Genomic DNA, 16,638 nt, shown 5'->3' with positions numbered 1-16,638 from the left:
GAATCCACGCCTCAATTTCAGTCAGCCTTAGCGCAGAATAAGACAAGATTTGCAGCAACAGATGATCAGGAAGAAAAGATGAAGAGGTCTTTTTAAAGTCTCTACTGATAGAGGGGTGATGGGTATGTCAAACCCTGTATTAGACATCAGAGAATCCACAGAGGATTCTCCTACTGCAAGGAAAGGTTTAGCTGGAGAAGAAACTCTGCAGATATTAGGGAACCATCCACGAGATGTTCTTCAAACTATGTGCAGTCCCCCCCCAAGACCTGGCAGCAGAGTTGCCCAAGCTTCATGTCCACACACAGCTACACCACAGCCAGTGGTGGAAGAGAGAAGCTAGACATGCTGCAGCTGTCTCCTCCACCCCACTCTCGTCACCTTCCCACTCTGCTTTGATGGTGTTCAGCACCTCTGCTCTTCCCGCAGGCCCACACAGCATTTCAAGCCTGTGCACATTGATGCCTGGCTCTTTGGGATCAAGACCATCTCATCTGTCCAGCTCTCCAGACTCAGCTGTGGTCACCAAGGTGAGATGAAGCTAAAAGGAGGAATTACCCACCCCATGCACCACCTCAAGTTATAAGAGGTCCCAGGAAAGCTTGCAATGTGTCACTCGTCCCTTGGAAATAAACAGCCCCCTCCTCACCGCAGCAGCTTCCCACCAAGGACCAGTCGCTCGGTACTGATTAATTAAGCATCACAAATAATCCCATAGTGAAGAGGTGTGCTGGCCAGAGGGCTACGGTCTCCATCAGTGAAATGCAGCCAGTAGATTAATTATGTGGGATGGAATGAGGCCAAGACACAGGGTTGACGCAACAGTTCCCACAGGAAAATGCCCTGATTATCTGGTGGTCAGGCTTTATCTTTTACCAAGTGGTATAGGTGCAAAAACTGATGTCAGCCCTCCAGAAGCGGGGGCAGAGGTGCTGCAGCTTCAGGCGATAACTGGGGAGAGAAGGGAGGGAGTTGCACCCGAACGCCTCCCCTCTGCTCCCTGCTTTGCACAGGGCTGCCGACAGTTTTTGTGCACTGCGTTTCACCCAGGGGAGGCAGAGACAGCCTTTGCCTCTTGCGTTCGTTCAACCTCTCCAGCCAAGGATGCACGGCTAGAAATCCCACAAACCACACAAAAAAAAAAAATTCAGTGCCGACACGGACATTAATGGAACGCAATGTGCTGTTGACTCTGGACAAGTCCACCGAGCCAAAGACACGGTGGAAACCTGCAGGCCGCAGCCCTGAAAGAGCCGGTGGGCACGGGAGGGGACCACAAAGAAGAACAAGAAGAAAGGGGCTGTTTTTTCAATGCAGACCTGTTTATGAAGTGAGAAATGGTTTCAGGGCAGCTGCTGCAAATTCTTTCACTAGCTTATATTTCCATTTGCTTCCTTTTTAAAGAATTTGTTTTATGAGCACAGCGTTTGTCAGGTCATTAGCTTCTGAGGGCATCTGGTACCAATTGTAGCCCTCTCCCCTCCCCTCCCACAGTCACCTTCTCCAGGCAGTTGCTTTGCTCCCTGCCTGTGCCCCCAGTGCGCGCACACACTCGTCCCCAATTCCACCTCGCCGTGACAGAGCCACCGTCCTAAACCTCCTCGTGTGCATGTCTCTGCACACGCATGTGCGAAAGGGGCCAAGCTTCTCCTCTTTCCAGCCTTGCTTTTGCATCCCATCCCCTTCCTTACCAGCCGCAGGCATGCGGGGAGATGCAGCTGGTGCGCAGCATCCCTCCTACCGTGGTGCTTGGTGCTACATCAGCACACCACCGCAAGAAAGTCCTTACCCCTGGGTGCCTCTGGGCACGTGGAGGTTATCTAGCCAAATCCTAGACCACATGTTGGGAAGCAGGGCTGGGAGATGAGTGGTGGGTTCACCAAGCAGCTGTAGGCTACAGGGCAGCTGGGTGGCCATACCAGGACCCCAAGACATCCTAACTTCATCTGCTCATGATGTTGTGTTGAGTTATGGAGCATGCACTTATCACAACACTGGTTTGAGGGAGGGGGTAGTGGCAGCCTCCGGACACATCCAGCCAGACCAAGTGCTTGGTCGGAGCAGCTCTGCTGGTGCTGGTGGAATGATAGCACATTGTCTGGGGCAGCCTCGGCAGTCGGGGCGACGCTGTTATTAAATAACAAGTAACAAAGCACTCATCCTTTTCAGCACTGCTGGGAACATTTTGGTTTTCCACCAGTTTGGAAACGTAACTGGCAATGCTGGTGTAAAGTAGATTGATAAATCAGTAAGTTTCTTACTGTATTATTATATATGCAAAATGTTCTATAGATTAGTTATACATAAGGGATTGATAATTATAGGTCATAATATAAAAATCTTTCTTTTTATATACAGCACAGTTGGATACTCATTCATACATTCTTTACATGCATACAGATATATTTTAGAAATAATTAGCTTTCTCTTTGCCCTAAAAGATGACTAACTTATCGCCCTTTTGCTCTGTGACTAACACCACCCCTATCCCACAAATACCCACTAGGTTTTATTTTGGAAATGGTCCGAGACCTATCGACTCAAGTTCTGAGAAGCTGTTCTCATCCTACACGTAGCTTTGAAGTCTGGTGCTGCTATTCCAGACCTGAAGAGGGGCTCACGTCACCGAAAGCTGTCTGATTTTCTCAAATGCATCAGTAAGCTTAAGAAAATATATATCAGTAAGCTTAAGAAAATATATATCATCCCTACCTACCAACTTTGCTTTGATCGCTTCCTTTATCATTATCAGCATTATCATGACTACCACTGCCATACTCTGGGCCAGGACACCCTTGAGCCTGATGGTGTATAAGTACAGGAAAAAAAAAAAAAACAAAAAAAACAGCCATGTGGCCTGGCCCCATCATCATCCACATGCCTTACTAGGGTTCGGGTAAAGTGATGGAATAAATCACTGCTCCCAGCCGCTGGAACACCCTAACGAAGGCTGGACGAGGAAATGGTGCAGTTAGCCCAGTTCTGATCTCAGCATGAAGGAGCTCTTTCTCCTTTTGATGATAAATGAAATTCCTGTATCGCAGCTGCAAACTCTTGACTTTTGCCTATTTCTGATTCAGGCCGTATAAGATGTGGGACAAGCCAATATTTTATTTTCTGCATGAAACATCCAAAAAAACTTCCATTTTTATCCCAGCATCTTTTGAAGCTCAAACTAATGATTTGTCAACAACATTTTTACAAAATACCAAGGTTTTTCTCCTAACTTATTCCACATCAGCACCAGCCTGCATGATTTTCTGGGCTCACCAAGTCCCATAATTCATACATCAAAGAAAGTTTCAGATCTGGAAATTTGTGAAATTCTGCCTAGCGATGGCCCTAACTACTCTGGAACGATAAGAGCTTTGTTCTGAAATGGGACCAATTCTGCAAACTAGAGCAAAATTTTTCCTTTGGGATTCTTCATCTTTCTAGACTAAAAGCAGGAGGCAACTGCCAGCAACGGAGCATGCTAAGGCAGTGGTGGCAGTGCTGGTAGGGAGACATTGTTTTGTGGTGATAAAACCCAAATTCTGAAAAGCTGAAATTTTGCATTTTACAGCAATTATTTCATGGAACCCAGAAAATACTGATGGATTTACCCAAGCCAAGCCAAATACAGTGCAGCTGCCTAAAGTATAGTAAATCATCCATAAGTTGCTGTAGTATCTACCCAAGCTTTCAACCCAAAGATCACTGCTAAAACAGCCCTTATCATCAAGTTCCAACTCTAACAGGGGAAAATTTTTTATAAGAAGTTCATCTCATGGTGCAAATTTTTGGGGAGAGGGAGTTATAGGAGACGTTGATGGAAAGGTAAAGGCTTCAGCCAAATCTCCTAAAGTTAGAAGTAGTCACTGCATGTACTCTGGTGGAGTCTGGATTGTAGCACTGAACATCAGTGAGATAAAAGATGTTTACCCCAATGTGGTCTAGCAAAAGAGAATAGCTAGGAAATGAGAAAAGGTGTTTTGGAAATACTTGGGAATTTCTCCCTTCAGGCATGTTTCTGGTGAAGGGGAAAGGTCTCACTTTTCCAGTAAATCTGATGGCAACCATCCTTGTGGGAGCAGGCTACGTGTACAGACCCAACGGTGGTGATGCTTCTTGATTACGATCTTCATTGAGGTTGCCATCTCAAGAAAAGACGTTTGCTTCTGTACGTGACTCCCAAAGAAACTTGGCAAAAAAATAACATCCCTGTGAGTCATCCACTGTCATCTACCTTACAGATAGAGAAAAGGCACCAGTAAGATGTCAAATGACCTGTTGGCCCCTCTGTAGCCATAGTGGCAAAGGAAGAAAAAGAAGCAAGGACAGATCAATCTTAATATATTTCCAGACAGTTCCTTTCCATTGTTCCAACAATTCTGTTGTTTGCTACACCAAAATAGGTTTATAGAAGCACAGAAGCTGACAGGTCTAGTCAGCTTCCCAACCTGAGGCAGGACAGACTGTACCTTCATCACTCCTGAGAGGAGCTGGCCTGACTCCCTCCTGAAGACAGATGGCCCACCTGCCCATCGTGAGGCCAGCACGCAGGTAGGATTTATCTGCCAGTATTCCTCAAGGGCGCATATTCAGCTATCCCAAACATCACCTTTGTCCATATCCAATCCCCACGGCAACACACTGTACCTCACTTCTGCCACCTCCTATCTTGTCCAGAGGAATTAACTTCTGATCCACATCCACCACCAAGAAAGACGTGGAAATAGCGGAGGGATTTCAAAATGGAGCTGCAAGCAGAAGCCATAGCTGGACTGCAAGACTTATGGTGTAAGATTGAAGGAGGAAAATATTTATCATGACAGAGAGGAGATAGTGAGAGGATCTAATCACTCTGTACAGACACATACACAGAAAAGTCATCTGCTGGCAGGAGGCACTTAGACCTTTCTGCCAAGGATGGAGTAAAAGCAACAACTTTCGTCTTGAAATCAGAGGCAACTTCTCAGCAGAGAGGGTTGCTAGATATAATAGCAGCTCAGCAGGGGAGATGGTGGACTCATCACCTCCTGCAGCCTGTAACATGAGATAAGAAAGCCTTCTGAAGGACACATTTAATCCAGTTTCTGTGAAAAATGCCAGTGCCTGTATATGACATTAGGAAAGGCAGGGCAGAACGGGGGCAGGCTGGCTGCAGCGGCACACCGAGGGCTCTGCAGGCAAACCTCAGGGTCTCCCAGCGCTTGTTCCCTTCTTCGCTGGACACTGGAAGGACAGAAGGCTTTGTGTGATTCACATAATGTCCATACTGGTAAGAGAATAAGGAATCAAGATCAAGCTTCAGGGTTTCACTAGGAGTTGTGCTGGGGTCGGGAAGGAAACCTGCCTTGCACCTCACACAACTGCTCTGTGTTGTAATTCACCTTCCCTCGATGTATTGGGGTTGGCCATGCTTGGAACAAGTTTATCAGACTGGGTGGCCCTTTCCATGAGATGACACCAAGCACCCTGTTTCTAAGCTGTTCAGCTGCTGTGTTTGACTCAGGATCAAATTGGTGAAAAACTTTTGTGTTGGGAGATTTTTTTTTCTAGGTGAGACTGGCTAGTCTCAGGGAAAGGCAGAAGATGCCTTGAGCATCCTAAAAAAAGCCCATATACAAAGCATTAAACTCAAGAGGCTGACTAGGCTGCAGAGAGCAAATAGAATGGAGCAGCCCATGAAAATGGTCCCTCCGCCTCCAAGGGTTTCCCTTGTCACCTTCCAGCTGGACAGTGAAGCCACCAGTTGAAGTGAATGATCAAGTCCTACAGTAGAGCCTTGGCCACCACTGCCCATCAGCCAGTCAGAGACTCCGAAGAGAAGCACCAGAGGTCAACAGGCTTTGATGCCAGAGCAGAGGCACCTTGAGAGGTCTCAAGGGCAGAGACAAAGGCTGAGGTGAGCCCATGCCCGAGGAAAGGCGGTGATCAAGATCCTAGGCTTGGTTCTTGAGAGGCGTTTTTCTCCAGGCCAAGGAGAGAGGATGTGCACGGTGCAGTACAGACACAACCTGCTCTGATGGGCCTCATGCTGCACCCAGGAGGCTGCATTTGCCTGGGAGAGGCAGGGAACAGACGTCCAGGCAATACGTGCTGTCCTCACGGCAGACAACTCTCAATGCCGACTGCACTGCACATCCAAGCAGAGCCCGAGCAGACACTGGCTGGGAGGACAGAGTGGGGATGGAGGTACATCTTGACCTGAGCATGTCTCAGCCCATCGGAGGTGACCTTGGGATCCCAATATAAGGGTCCATCCACTTTGTGCATGGTCCCTGACCAGGGGGCACCCTAGGCCAGAGGGAAGGAAGTGAAACACCACCATCTCTACCCAGGGTCCCCACAAATTTTCACACCAGCACAGACGCAGTTCCTAAATTGACCCTGCATAAATTTGGCACGTGGAAGAAAGAAAACAAAGCAAATAAAACCTGCTTGGGAAATGGCCCTCTTCTCTTTGCTGAATAAAGTTGAGCAATTGAAAGTATGTAAACAATCCCCTCCATCTGATTTTCTCTCCCTGACATCCACTTGCCATATAAAAGGAATCCAAACCAGGCTCCCCTTGATGCATTAAACCCACTTTTGAGGTAGCAGAGGAGGGCACCCACACAGGAAATAAAAACACAATGCAGATTGCATTTTGTAGCACCTTTCCTGTTAACTTGCCAAGGCATTTCCCAGCATATGCTAACATAAAATAAAACACACTAAAAATAAAACCAAGCTAAAAATAAACATAACAGAGGAAATGAATGATGTTCCCCTGATTCAGTATATAGCCCATACCAAGGAAAACAGGAGGGACCGTGGCTCAGTTTTAAAATACAAAGAAAAGGATGAAAGCTGGAGAGTTTGGGTTTCCTGAGTGGGAAGTCGCTAGAAGTCTGATTTCTGCTTGACCTCATAGGGTTCCGATTGGGTACAGAAAGCAAAGAAGAGCCCTGAGCTGCTGGCAGAGACAGTAGAGAGGGGTTCCTGGTGCTGGTAGCGAGGTGCGAGGGAGGGACACCACTCTGCTTTGGTCTGCAAGTGCTCTTCTAACCTTCAGTGCCTCAAGCAGGTCCAAAAGCAGAAGGCAACTCCTTTTTCAAAACAAGGATGTACTTTTCTAGCGTCAAACACTTGCTGCATCCTGACCTGCAGATCGCTGCATTTCATCAGCAAAAACCGTGATCCCTTTGTTTTCCCCAGCCTGCAAAGCACTTTGAGATCCTTCAAGATGAAAGATGCTACAGAAACACCAAGCCGTCATATATTTATTATTTTGGCAACGAGCGTTTCTAGACCGAAGTCAGGAAACCTCATTTCTTTGTTGCTTTTGTTACTGTCCCTTTCTTGGGTTATTTTAGGAAAGCACTTACATGCACGTACTGTGTATATGATGCTGGGTGCGTGCGAACGGTCAATTCAATTCTTTACAGAAATAACACAGATCTTCCATGATCTTTTACAGTCGAATGTCTCTAAACTTCTTAAGATTTTATATTCCTGGATTTTTATAGGGGATTTTTTTCCCCAGACTCCACCTGCCTTATATGAAATGGATTATTAGCCCTTAAAAATAAAAATGCTGCTGTACATTAGTTTTGGAGATGAAATAGATTTAAAAAATGTAATAAGGGGGAAATACTTGGATGTTTCCTGACTTAACAGAGGCAGATCCTTTATTATTAGTGAGGCTACTGGAGGCTGTAAGCCTAACCCCACTCTAAATATTCAAGCCTTTTGTCCAGAAAAGCAATACTATAAATAGCATTTCCTACTCCGAAAACTCTGGGGATCCGATTTACTCCGAGTGTTTGCTAAGGGCACGTGTGTAACCTGCAATTCAGCATACCGCAGCTAAGCCAAGGCCACAGGGAACCCGCAGGACGGCAGTCAGAGGAGGAGAAGACACGAGGATCCTGCTGGGTCCTGCCATGCCCACGCAAAGGGGACAGCACGCAGCTCTGTGCGCTTTGGCGATATGGGAACTGGCTTGTGCTTCAGCTATAATGAGACTTTTAAGAGAAAAACATCTATTTTCCTCTCTATTTGTCCCTGTATAAGCTTCTCCCCATCCATAGGCGATGCTCAGCTGCTTCCAGTCAGTCTGTTCCTCCTTGCAGTCATGTGGGAGGGGGAGGGGGAAGCTCTCAAGCAATGAGAGCGCAAGATTATTTTAAAGGATGAGAAAATGTAATTGAAAAACCACATCAGTTGGCTGGGGTCTTAGAAGCATGTGTGTACATAGCTGTAACAGCTACCAGGAGGAAACTGACTGCATTTCAGGTGGATGCTGATCCTTTAATGTAAGGCTGAGAATAATATTTATATGCTGACTCACTAAGATTTATGTTTCTGTATAAATCACACATGCACTTAAAAAAAAAAAGAAAGTAAAAAGCAACTGCAGAATATTCATGGCTTCCAGCACTCTACATAAATCAATTGTACCATGATCCCACAAGCTTTTAGACAAACACACACACACTCTCGTTCATTATCGGGTATGTTCGTCCATCCAGGGCCATCAACAGAAGAAAAATGACAGTAGCAGTGATGCAATGACCCTAGCCAAAGCCCTTCACTCTTAACGCCCCCACAGCTCCAGCAAAGCTTGGACCCCAAATCAGTATTCCCAGTGGTGCAGTTTGAGTAACTGGCTGAACCAGAGCCCTGGATCGGCATGCTTGTAACTTCAGGGAGCCTGGGATCCAAAAGCAAAGCCAGACTTGGCAGGCCTGGCTGTCGTCAGCCCCACTACCCCTCTAGGACAGAGCTGAGCACGATCCTTTCGTTCCTCCTTGGGTCCGTGCCTCTGCTCGGCGTGCTCTTTCTGCCTTGTTTATTTAGTCTATTTTGGACGACAGTCCTTCCCCGTCCTTTTGCCAGCACGACCCGCTCGGAAAGCGGCACCCGTTCTGCAAACGCTGCCTCTCGTTTGCTGCTTTATGAAGACAGGCGGACGCCTGCGAGCGCTGGACATCAATAAATTAAAGCACCATTGCTACTATTATTGTTATCACCACGTTACGACGGGGGCAGCGTGAGACTTGGTGAGGAGCCTGGGATAGACAGGGAGCCAGCACAGAGAGGAGGAAGAGGAGGATGAGGAGAGCTTCGTCCCCACCTCCCGCAGTGTGAGGAAGACTGGAATGGATGGAGACGGAGCTTGTAAAGCACATGCTGAAGAAGCCAACATTTCAGCTTCAGCAGCAACCCTCAGCCATAACTCCTCAGCAGAGGGAGCTTGGCTTTCCCACCAGAGAAGAGTCCTTTAATGCAGTTCTGTGCAGATGCACGGGCCACGCACAAGATCTATTTTCCTGCCTTCCCCCAAAGTGAGATAAGTAAATCAAGACTCATTACACTGGATTTTCCAACACCACCTCAAAAGCCACCGGAGAATAGTCACAAAACGCTATAAAACTATATTTACTATATTTTTATAGATAAAAACTCCGGAACTGAAGCACCAAGCCCCAGAGGAGACAGGTACTCCGGGTGCCTGCTAGGAAGTGCCCTGAGGAGACCATACCTGTAGTGCTGATGGCCATGCTCCTCCTCATGTTGCAGGAGGCAGGTGGTGGGGTCAGAAGAGCCAGGCTGAGCTGAGGTCCGCAAGGCCACGGCTGCGATGCCCACGAGTGGGGAGGAGAAGTTGAGCAGCACCGAAGCAGCCCGGTGGGATGGGTCCTCCTGGCCATGGGTCACGTTGATGACGAGGGGGTTGTGCTGGCATGACAGCTCGTACATCCCTGCGAGATGGGGCAAAGAAAGAAGCCACTAGCTCAGCTCCAGGGATGTTTTCTCTGCTTTTGATTTACTACTTCTGCTCCCCCACACATCCCAACAGATCAGCTTGGGAAGCAGAAGATGCTGCAAGGGGGGGATAGGGGACAGCAGCACCAGTGAGAGATTGCAGTAATGGTAGGGGCTCCTGATGTCCCTGCTGGGACAGCACAGACTGGTGCCACAGCCCGTAGGTTGCTCACCCAAAGAGCGGTTCAGCCCATCTATGTCGCTCAGCTGGACAGTGACCCTCGGCTTGCGCTGGTTACTTGGGATGGTGCCGTCAGAGGCCAGGTAGACCAGGAGGGAGGTGGGCACTGTGGGTCTCTCAAAGCACACCTGGGCAGGAGGGCAAGAGAGACCCTGAGAGCAGGCATACCGAATACAGCCTTTCTGATCCCATATATGCAAGAGGGAGAGAAAGAGGGAGCGCGGTGAGAGAGCAGGAGCAGGGTTAGGGGGGCAGAGACTGCAGATGTGCAGGGCAGCAGATGGGTGGGAAGAGAGAGGAGGGAAGGAAGGGTGCAGGAACACAGTCCTTTCCCTCCTAATTCCCCTTCTCCCTTTCACTAGTCTTGCCCACATGTATCAGTCCCGCCTTGCCATAAATTTATGGCATCTTCCCAGCTTCCACATTTACTGCTCTTAAAATTGAGCAACACTTGACCGAGACCTGGATAACCCCTTTTCTGCCCTCCCTTCACCAGGCTCTGACTCCCACCCCACATAGTGCTGTCAGGGCAAGCAAGGCACCCAGAGAACACAGCTACCAGCCCTGCCACCAAAATATTTCCATTAAAAAAAACCCCAAAGAACGGCCCCAGTACCCGGAGTGACTGCAAACCGTCCATCAGCCAACATGTGGAAAGATTTGTGGGAAGAAGCCCTGCCTGCTAGGAAAGCCGACAGCTCCCCACTTGTCTACAGCCCCGAAGGCTACAGGAGGCATCCGGGAAACTCACAGCATCAATCACAGCAGGACAGATGTTCTTTGGAAGTAAGAAGATAGAAATGTTTTTCTCCCCCACCCTGGTACCCCCCACCCAGTGCCAAGATGTGTTTTGATCAAGATCCACCCTATGGAGTGTTTTTGTTGAATGCCGGCATGGAGGGAGCCCAGAAATTCAAGGCGAAGGTATACTTCAGAGGAGGACAAGTCCCAGCTGGCCGGGCACAGCCCAAGGAGCAGACTGCGGAGCAAAGGGGACAACCACTCAATTTGTGATGGCAGCCCAGCCTCAGGGTTGTTTGTGCCACGTCAGGCATTGCTCACACAAGGGAGCAGGAAAAAAACCTTGGGCTACAGCCCAGGGCTCCCACCCTGCAGGGAGGTGCTCGGCAGCAAACACCCCACGAGCGAGTCCCCACTGCTGCCTACATGCTCCCTTGGCCAGGGCTTGCTCTCATGCAGGGCTGGCCTGGCTGCAAGGATTGGGCCAGGAGGCTCAAACATTTATTTGGTATATCCCCACTGTCTCTCTCAGTGAGAAAAGCAGTGGGAGAAAGGAAGAGAAACAGGAAAGCAAGAAGGGAGGGAAAGGAAAGCAAGAAGAGAAGACAGACAAAGAAGAGCCAGCAGTGCTCACAGCCTGCTCCGAGGAGCCCCCCAGGACAGAGCTGCAGCTGGGAAGCCCCAAGGAGCCGGCCGATTTTAACCCAGCCACCTGCTGCCCGCTCCTCCAAGCGTGGTTCCTCAGGGGAGGATAGATGGTTGGAGAAGTCAGGTGAGGCTTTCCCTGGATTACACAGCTAAAGGTGGAAGGTTTAGTCTTTCCTTTCCTACAGGGCATCTACTTGGAGGTGAAGGACACTGGCCCCAAGTTAGACTAACAGCAGCTGACTTGACTAACATCCCAATTCTTTTTTTTTTTTCTTTCTAATACGTATTATGTGCTTGGCCACAGCAGGCTATCTTCTTAATTTTTCTCCCTCCCTCTCCCCCTTTCTGTTTAATTTCCTGCATGTTACACATCCTGACTTGCTTACGAGTGATTTTGATTTCTCTCCTCATCAGATGTGTTAGAAACTGAGAACAAAGCATGGCCGGAGATCTGCAAATCATAACGATTCCCATCTGCAGACAGACCCAAGGTGCACGGTAGATGCTTCATTAGGTGGCACAGACACACACACCTCTTGCCCCCAGCCCACTTACAGCACAACCCAGGCTTTCCCTTGCTCATTGGTGCCACCTCTTGAGAAACACTGTAGGAAGTGATTCCCTACCACCCGATGAGTTTTGTGGTGTGGCTCTAACCTGGGTGACACAGGTGCAACAGCTTTCAAGTGGCCATAGGAGTTGGTGGCCATGAAACACCATGCACACGTGGGTACGCATGTGCACGAACAGCACTGTTCCTGTCCGGGCAGGCGGGTGCGCTAGGCAAATTGTCAACAAGAAACTGTCTTTCCTAACTCAATATGTTACCAATCAGGCAAACTCTATTAAAAAAAGGAAAAAAAAAGAAAAAAGAAAAAGGGCATATTTATTACTAGTCCATAAATAATTTTATGGGCGGAAAATAATAGCACTCCTAGAGAGAGCACGGAGAACCAGTAATGAAAGTCTTTAATATAAACATCCATAGAGGAAGAGAACTGACCACAAGCTCCAATAAAACTGGAACACGCTTTAACCCCTGGTGAGAAGTGGAAAGCAAGCTTTCCTCTAGGTAGGGCAGAGGGTGAGATTGCTGCTGTCTCGCTAGCAAAGGAAGAAAGGAGGCACATTTGTCACGGCCAGAGACTGAAGCCGGAAAGTAGGTTGTGAGCACACAGACAAGGAAGAAAGGAAAAAAAAAACCCCACAGTTAAAGGAAGTTCTTTGGAGAGAGACAGAGGACCTCAGAGGCAATAGCCATGTTTATTGACTCAGGTCTGATGATTCACCAAGTCGTCTGAGCATCTTGGGAAGAGGTCCTCTCGAGACAACCTCGAGCAAAGCAAGGCAAGGTGCCCCTCAAACTGCAGAGGAAGCAGCACGCCAGAGCCCAGCTTTCCAGTAACACCAGGCAACAGCCACGAAACCTCTAAACTGTGTCTGTGGTCAGAAAATCAACGCTGTAAAAAAATCACGTTGGCCTAACCCTCAGTTCTCCTCTGTCCTGCTCCTCTGCCTGCCGGGACAGAGAGGTTTGACCCTCCAGGTGCCCTCCCAAAGGCAGCCCCCAGCCACGGAAGCAGCCCCCCGAGCCCCCATTAGGCTGCAGGACCAGCATCTTGGGCACAGAAGCAGCTCCTTTGGTCTGGAGTCACCGAGGGGCAGGAGGACCTGCGTGCCACAGCTGATTGCTGCGGGCTCAGGGTGCTCAGCAGCAACCCGGAGTGCTCAGGACCCCTCAAGGACAGCAGAGTATACCCAGCTACCCTCTGTTGCTCTTCACAGCCATGGGGAACAAAGGCAACTAGGACTTTAAACACAGCTTGTGCCCATCCCTTGCGGGTGTAACAGCACAGCTTGACTGCAGGGAATAGTCTCAGGAGCAAGTTGTTTCTCAGCCTCAACACATTTCTGCGGGCTTCTGGTTTTGGGCACAGCCCTTCTCCTGGCAACTTGCCCCAGGATGGGTTTGCTGTTCACAGCAGGAATGGGGCAACTACATAAGACCCAGCCACAGGCATTTGGGGTTTGCGAAGAGTTCAGTAGGATAGGAAGTCCTATCTGAGCAGTTTAAGACTGCTGTAGCTCCTGCAGGACAAAAAAGGATGGGTCTTTGTCACCAAAGTGCTGAGGCAAAGACAAGCAAATCCTTCTGTGCCTGACCACACATCCTCACTTACCTTGAGCCAAACTCCCGCATCGCCCAAGGGCATCCTCTCCTCATCTGGATCCTGAGCGTTGTCTCGGCTGGGAGTGCAGGGGAACCAAGCAGCCAGGGAAAGGTCCTTTGGCACATCGTGAAGGTGGGATTTACATACCTGAAAGGAGAGATTTATTTCAGCCCAGAAAGAAGGAGAGTGAGAGAAATAAACAGCACCTACAAAACCTCAAGGAAGACTCAAACAACATCAAGAAGGATCCCAAGTTGGTTCCTAGCATGAAGACAATTAGGATGTGGGTTCCTAAGCAGGATTGACATCTCACCGGCCACACGTGTGCACAGGAGGCCTTTGTCATTTTGGGGTGCTGTAAATATGCTGTTTAAGCACCCCATGGTGTCTGTGGGGCCGAGTAAGAAATAATGAGCCAAGCTGTGAGATGGTAGGTAAGACCACAGCCTCCTGATTTTGGCTGGGCTGATGAGATCTGAAGGTGTGATTCATTGGCCTGAATACCAGTCTTCTGTGCCATTTGATGTCCTATGGTATCCCAGACATCCCTATAGGCCTGACAGACAAAACCTGAGAGATACAGGTATCATTCTAGAGGAGCAGACACCTGAGCCCAAGGCATCTCATTAGACATGTACATCTGGGCAATTTAATCGTGCTGTAGGTCTCAAGAAGATTGTTCCTTATATCAGGTCAATAGAAACGCATGTATAAAGGGCTATATGTGACCTCTCTACATATTTCTTGCCCTTCTTCAGCTTGCTAGGAAAGAACATACACCATATTAACACCGATCAGGCAAAATCCTGTCCTAGACCTCCAGGCCCTGCTCCAAAGCCCCTATAAAAGATAGGAATTCTCCCATCAATTTTTCCTTGGCTTCAGATCAGAGAGTTTGAGAGCAGCACAGATGCTGATGTACGCGTGATTTTATCCTTTCAGGCCCTGACCTTATAAGGTATTAGACTTACGGGATTTTTTTTAAACCGACTGTGGGACTACTCACATGCTCAGAGGTGTGCATTTAGCTGGTGGGATGGGGGTGGTCACTATTTAGCAAACTGCATGGTCAGGGGAGGTGCTCCCTGCCTTGATGAAACACCTCTCCACGTACTGCAGTTCCTGGACTTAGGGACTACTGAAAGAGGGGTGTGAGAAATGCCCAGGTCTTCTCCTGGATCCCTGCATGGGAATATAGTAATCAATCAACACTTCCAGAGCTGCTCTGGAGATTTTGTTTTTGCCTCAGTACACTCTTGCAGCAGTGACTTCTCCAGGTTTACCGCGTGGGCTTTGCTAGAAAGGTCTTTTTTTTGGCCATGCCTTCACTCACCTTCACAACAGGCTCTCCAGTGACCAAGGAAGCAGGGCAGGACTTCGCATCCTGATGGGAGGCATAGGCTTTCGCTGCCCACAGATCCACATATCCATCGGGCGTGTAGGGACCACAGTCCAGGACACTGCTTGTCTTCTCAAATGGCTCACACACACCGTCCCCATCGTGCACATAGCACAGGCTTGGTTCCCCTGCAAGGAGACCAGGGATGACCCTTTTACAACCCAGGCTCCAGGCACATACATCTCCTCCTGTCCCATGAGGTGTGATGGCCGTTTAGTCCTGGGATTTCCCACCACAAGGGCCTGACAAGCTCCATGGATCACTCCAGCTGCAGATCCACATTTTGTTGCGATGAGGTGCATCACCCCCTGCTCTGAGGAGCAGCGTGAATAACATACAGTTTTGACTCCTGCCTCAAAAGGATGTCTCAATCCGTTTGGACTCACCGACACAGTTGAAGCCTTTTTCCTTTTTACACTTTCTGGAACAGCCATCTCCATCCAGCAAGTCCCCATCATCGCATTCCTCCTCCAGGCTCCTAAGAGGACAACAGCCAGATGTGTTAACACCACCCTTGACTCACTCCTATGCTTCTGCTCGCTCTGTCCATGAGTGAGGACCCCATATCTTGGTTCCATCTCCACAGAAGCAGGGAGAAGAGGAAGAACCACATGTGGAGTAAGGTAGAGGAGAGAAAACACCACATTTTGCCAGGGGATAAAAAGAGGTCAAAAACACAGCATATGGGAGAAGGCATGACTGTACTGTAACTTTCTTATAAGACCTGAGGCAAGAACTATGGGAGAAAATGAAGCTATATACATCAGAGGAAGTGGAGAACCAAGCATCACGGAAGACTTGCTGCTGAAGAAAGCAAGTGTTGGAGAGGGCAGGAGGTTCTGAGATGGGGCTGGTGTTTCAGTGGGAGCTGGAGAAGGGGAGGCAGGAGAAGGGAGAGAGAGAAGGTTAACCCAAGAGGAGACAGGAATGAGCCCCCAGCTTACATGCATGGCATCTCATGAGGAAAAAAAGCCCATGCAGTTTCCTTGAGAAGGTTCTGTCCCCATCCTACAGAAAATAGACCTGATGGGAAAAGCTGGCAGAAATGCCTCAATTCCTACCTATTCCTTTGTGCAGAGTTACGTATCCCAAAACACAAGGAGCAAAAATATTTCAGACATACATCTTGTGATGCTCACCCACCTCCACCCTCATCTAACACAAAAGATCTACTGTGTCCTATATCTTTCCACCTTTGGCTCACTGTTCCACGCATGGTACAAAGGAAAAAACTTCCACAGACAAAGCTTCCTGCACGGCCTTCCCCACAACAGCTCAGGAACAGGAAAGCCTGCCAAAAATCTCAGCTGCTATCTGCCCATTTCTGCTCCTCTCACTTTTCTATCGACTTTGACAACAGAGCCTAGTGTGGTCATTTACTCTCTCTGGACCAAGTCTTCGGCTAGTATGAATTCATGCCAAAACCATACCAGATGACACCACTTTAGCAGCTAGCCCTGCTGTAAGCCTCTTTGCCTTGCTGGGTCTTGTACAATACCACAATCCCTCCTGCACTTGCTTCAGTTGTCCATTTTCCTCACACTGTTAAGAAAGCTGTTTTCAAAGGAAAGTGATTCTGAGTAAACTGGGAGTTGAAGTCTGAAAAAGCTAAAAATGGAAATTTGGCATAATAATCCCCAGACGGAGCAGGTGAACCATTGGAGTCTCTCAGTGTAGAGGTGGTGCATCCCTCATCATTT

At 48.6% G+C, this 16,638-nt stretch overlaps 1 protein-coding gene across 1 annotated transcript in view; it reads right to left on the bottom strand.

Moving 5' to 3' along the window:
* PAPPA2 (pappalysin 2) overlaps positions 1 to 16,638 on the bottom strand; it is a 93,783-nt gene that overhangs the window by 34,298 nt on the left and 42,847 nt on the right. The window contains 5 exon segments of the mRNA XM_050900644.1: positions 9,515 to 9,734; positions 9,972 to 10,107; positions 13,549 to 13,686; positions 14,873 to 15,066; positions 15,325 to 15,416. Of these exon segments, the coding sequence (XP_050756601.1) occupies positions 9,515 to 9,734; positions 9,972 to 10,107; positions 13,549 to 13,686; positions 14,873 to 15,066; positions 15,325 to 15,416 (780 nt within the window).

This window comes from Gymnogyps californianus, chromosome 8 (assembly GCF_018139145.2).
Source record: "Gymnogyps californianus isolate 813 chromosome 8, ASM1813914v2, whole genome shotgun sequence".
NCBI lineage: Eukaryota > Metazoa > Chordata > Aves > Accipitriformes > Cathartidae > Gymnogyps > Gymnogyps californianus.
This window is presented reverse-complemented; position numbering and strand designations above follow the sequence as displayed.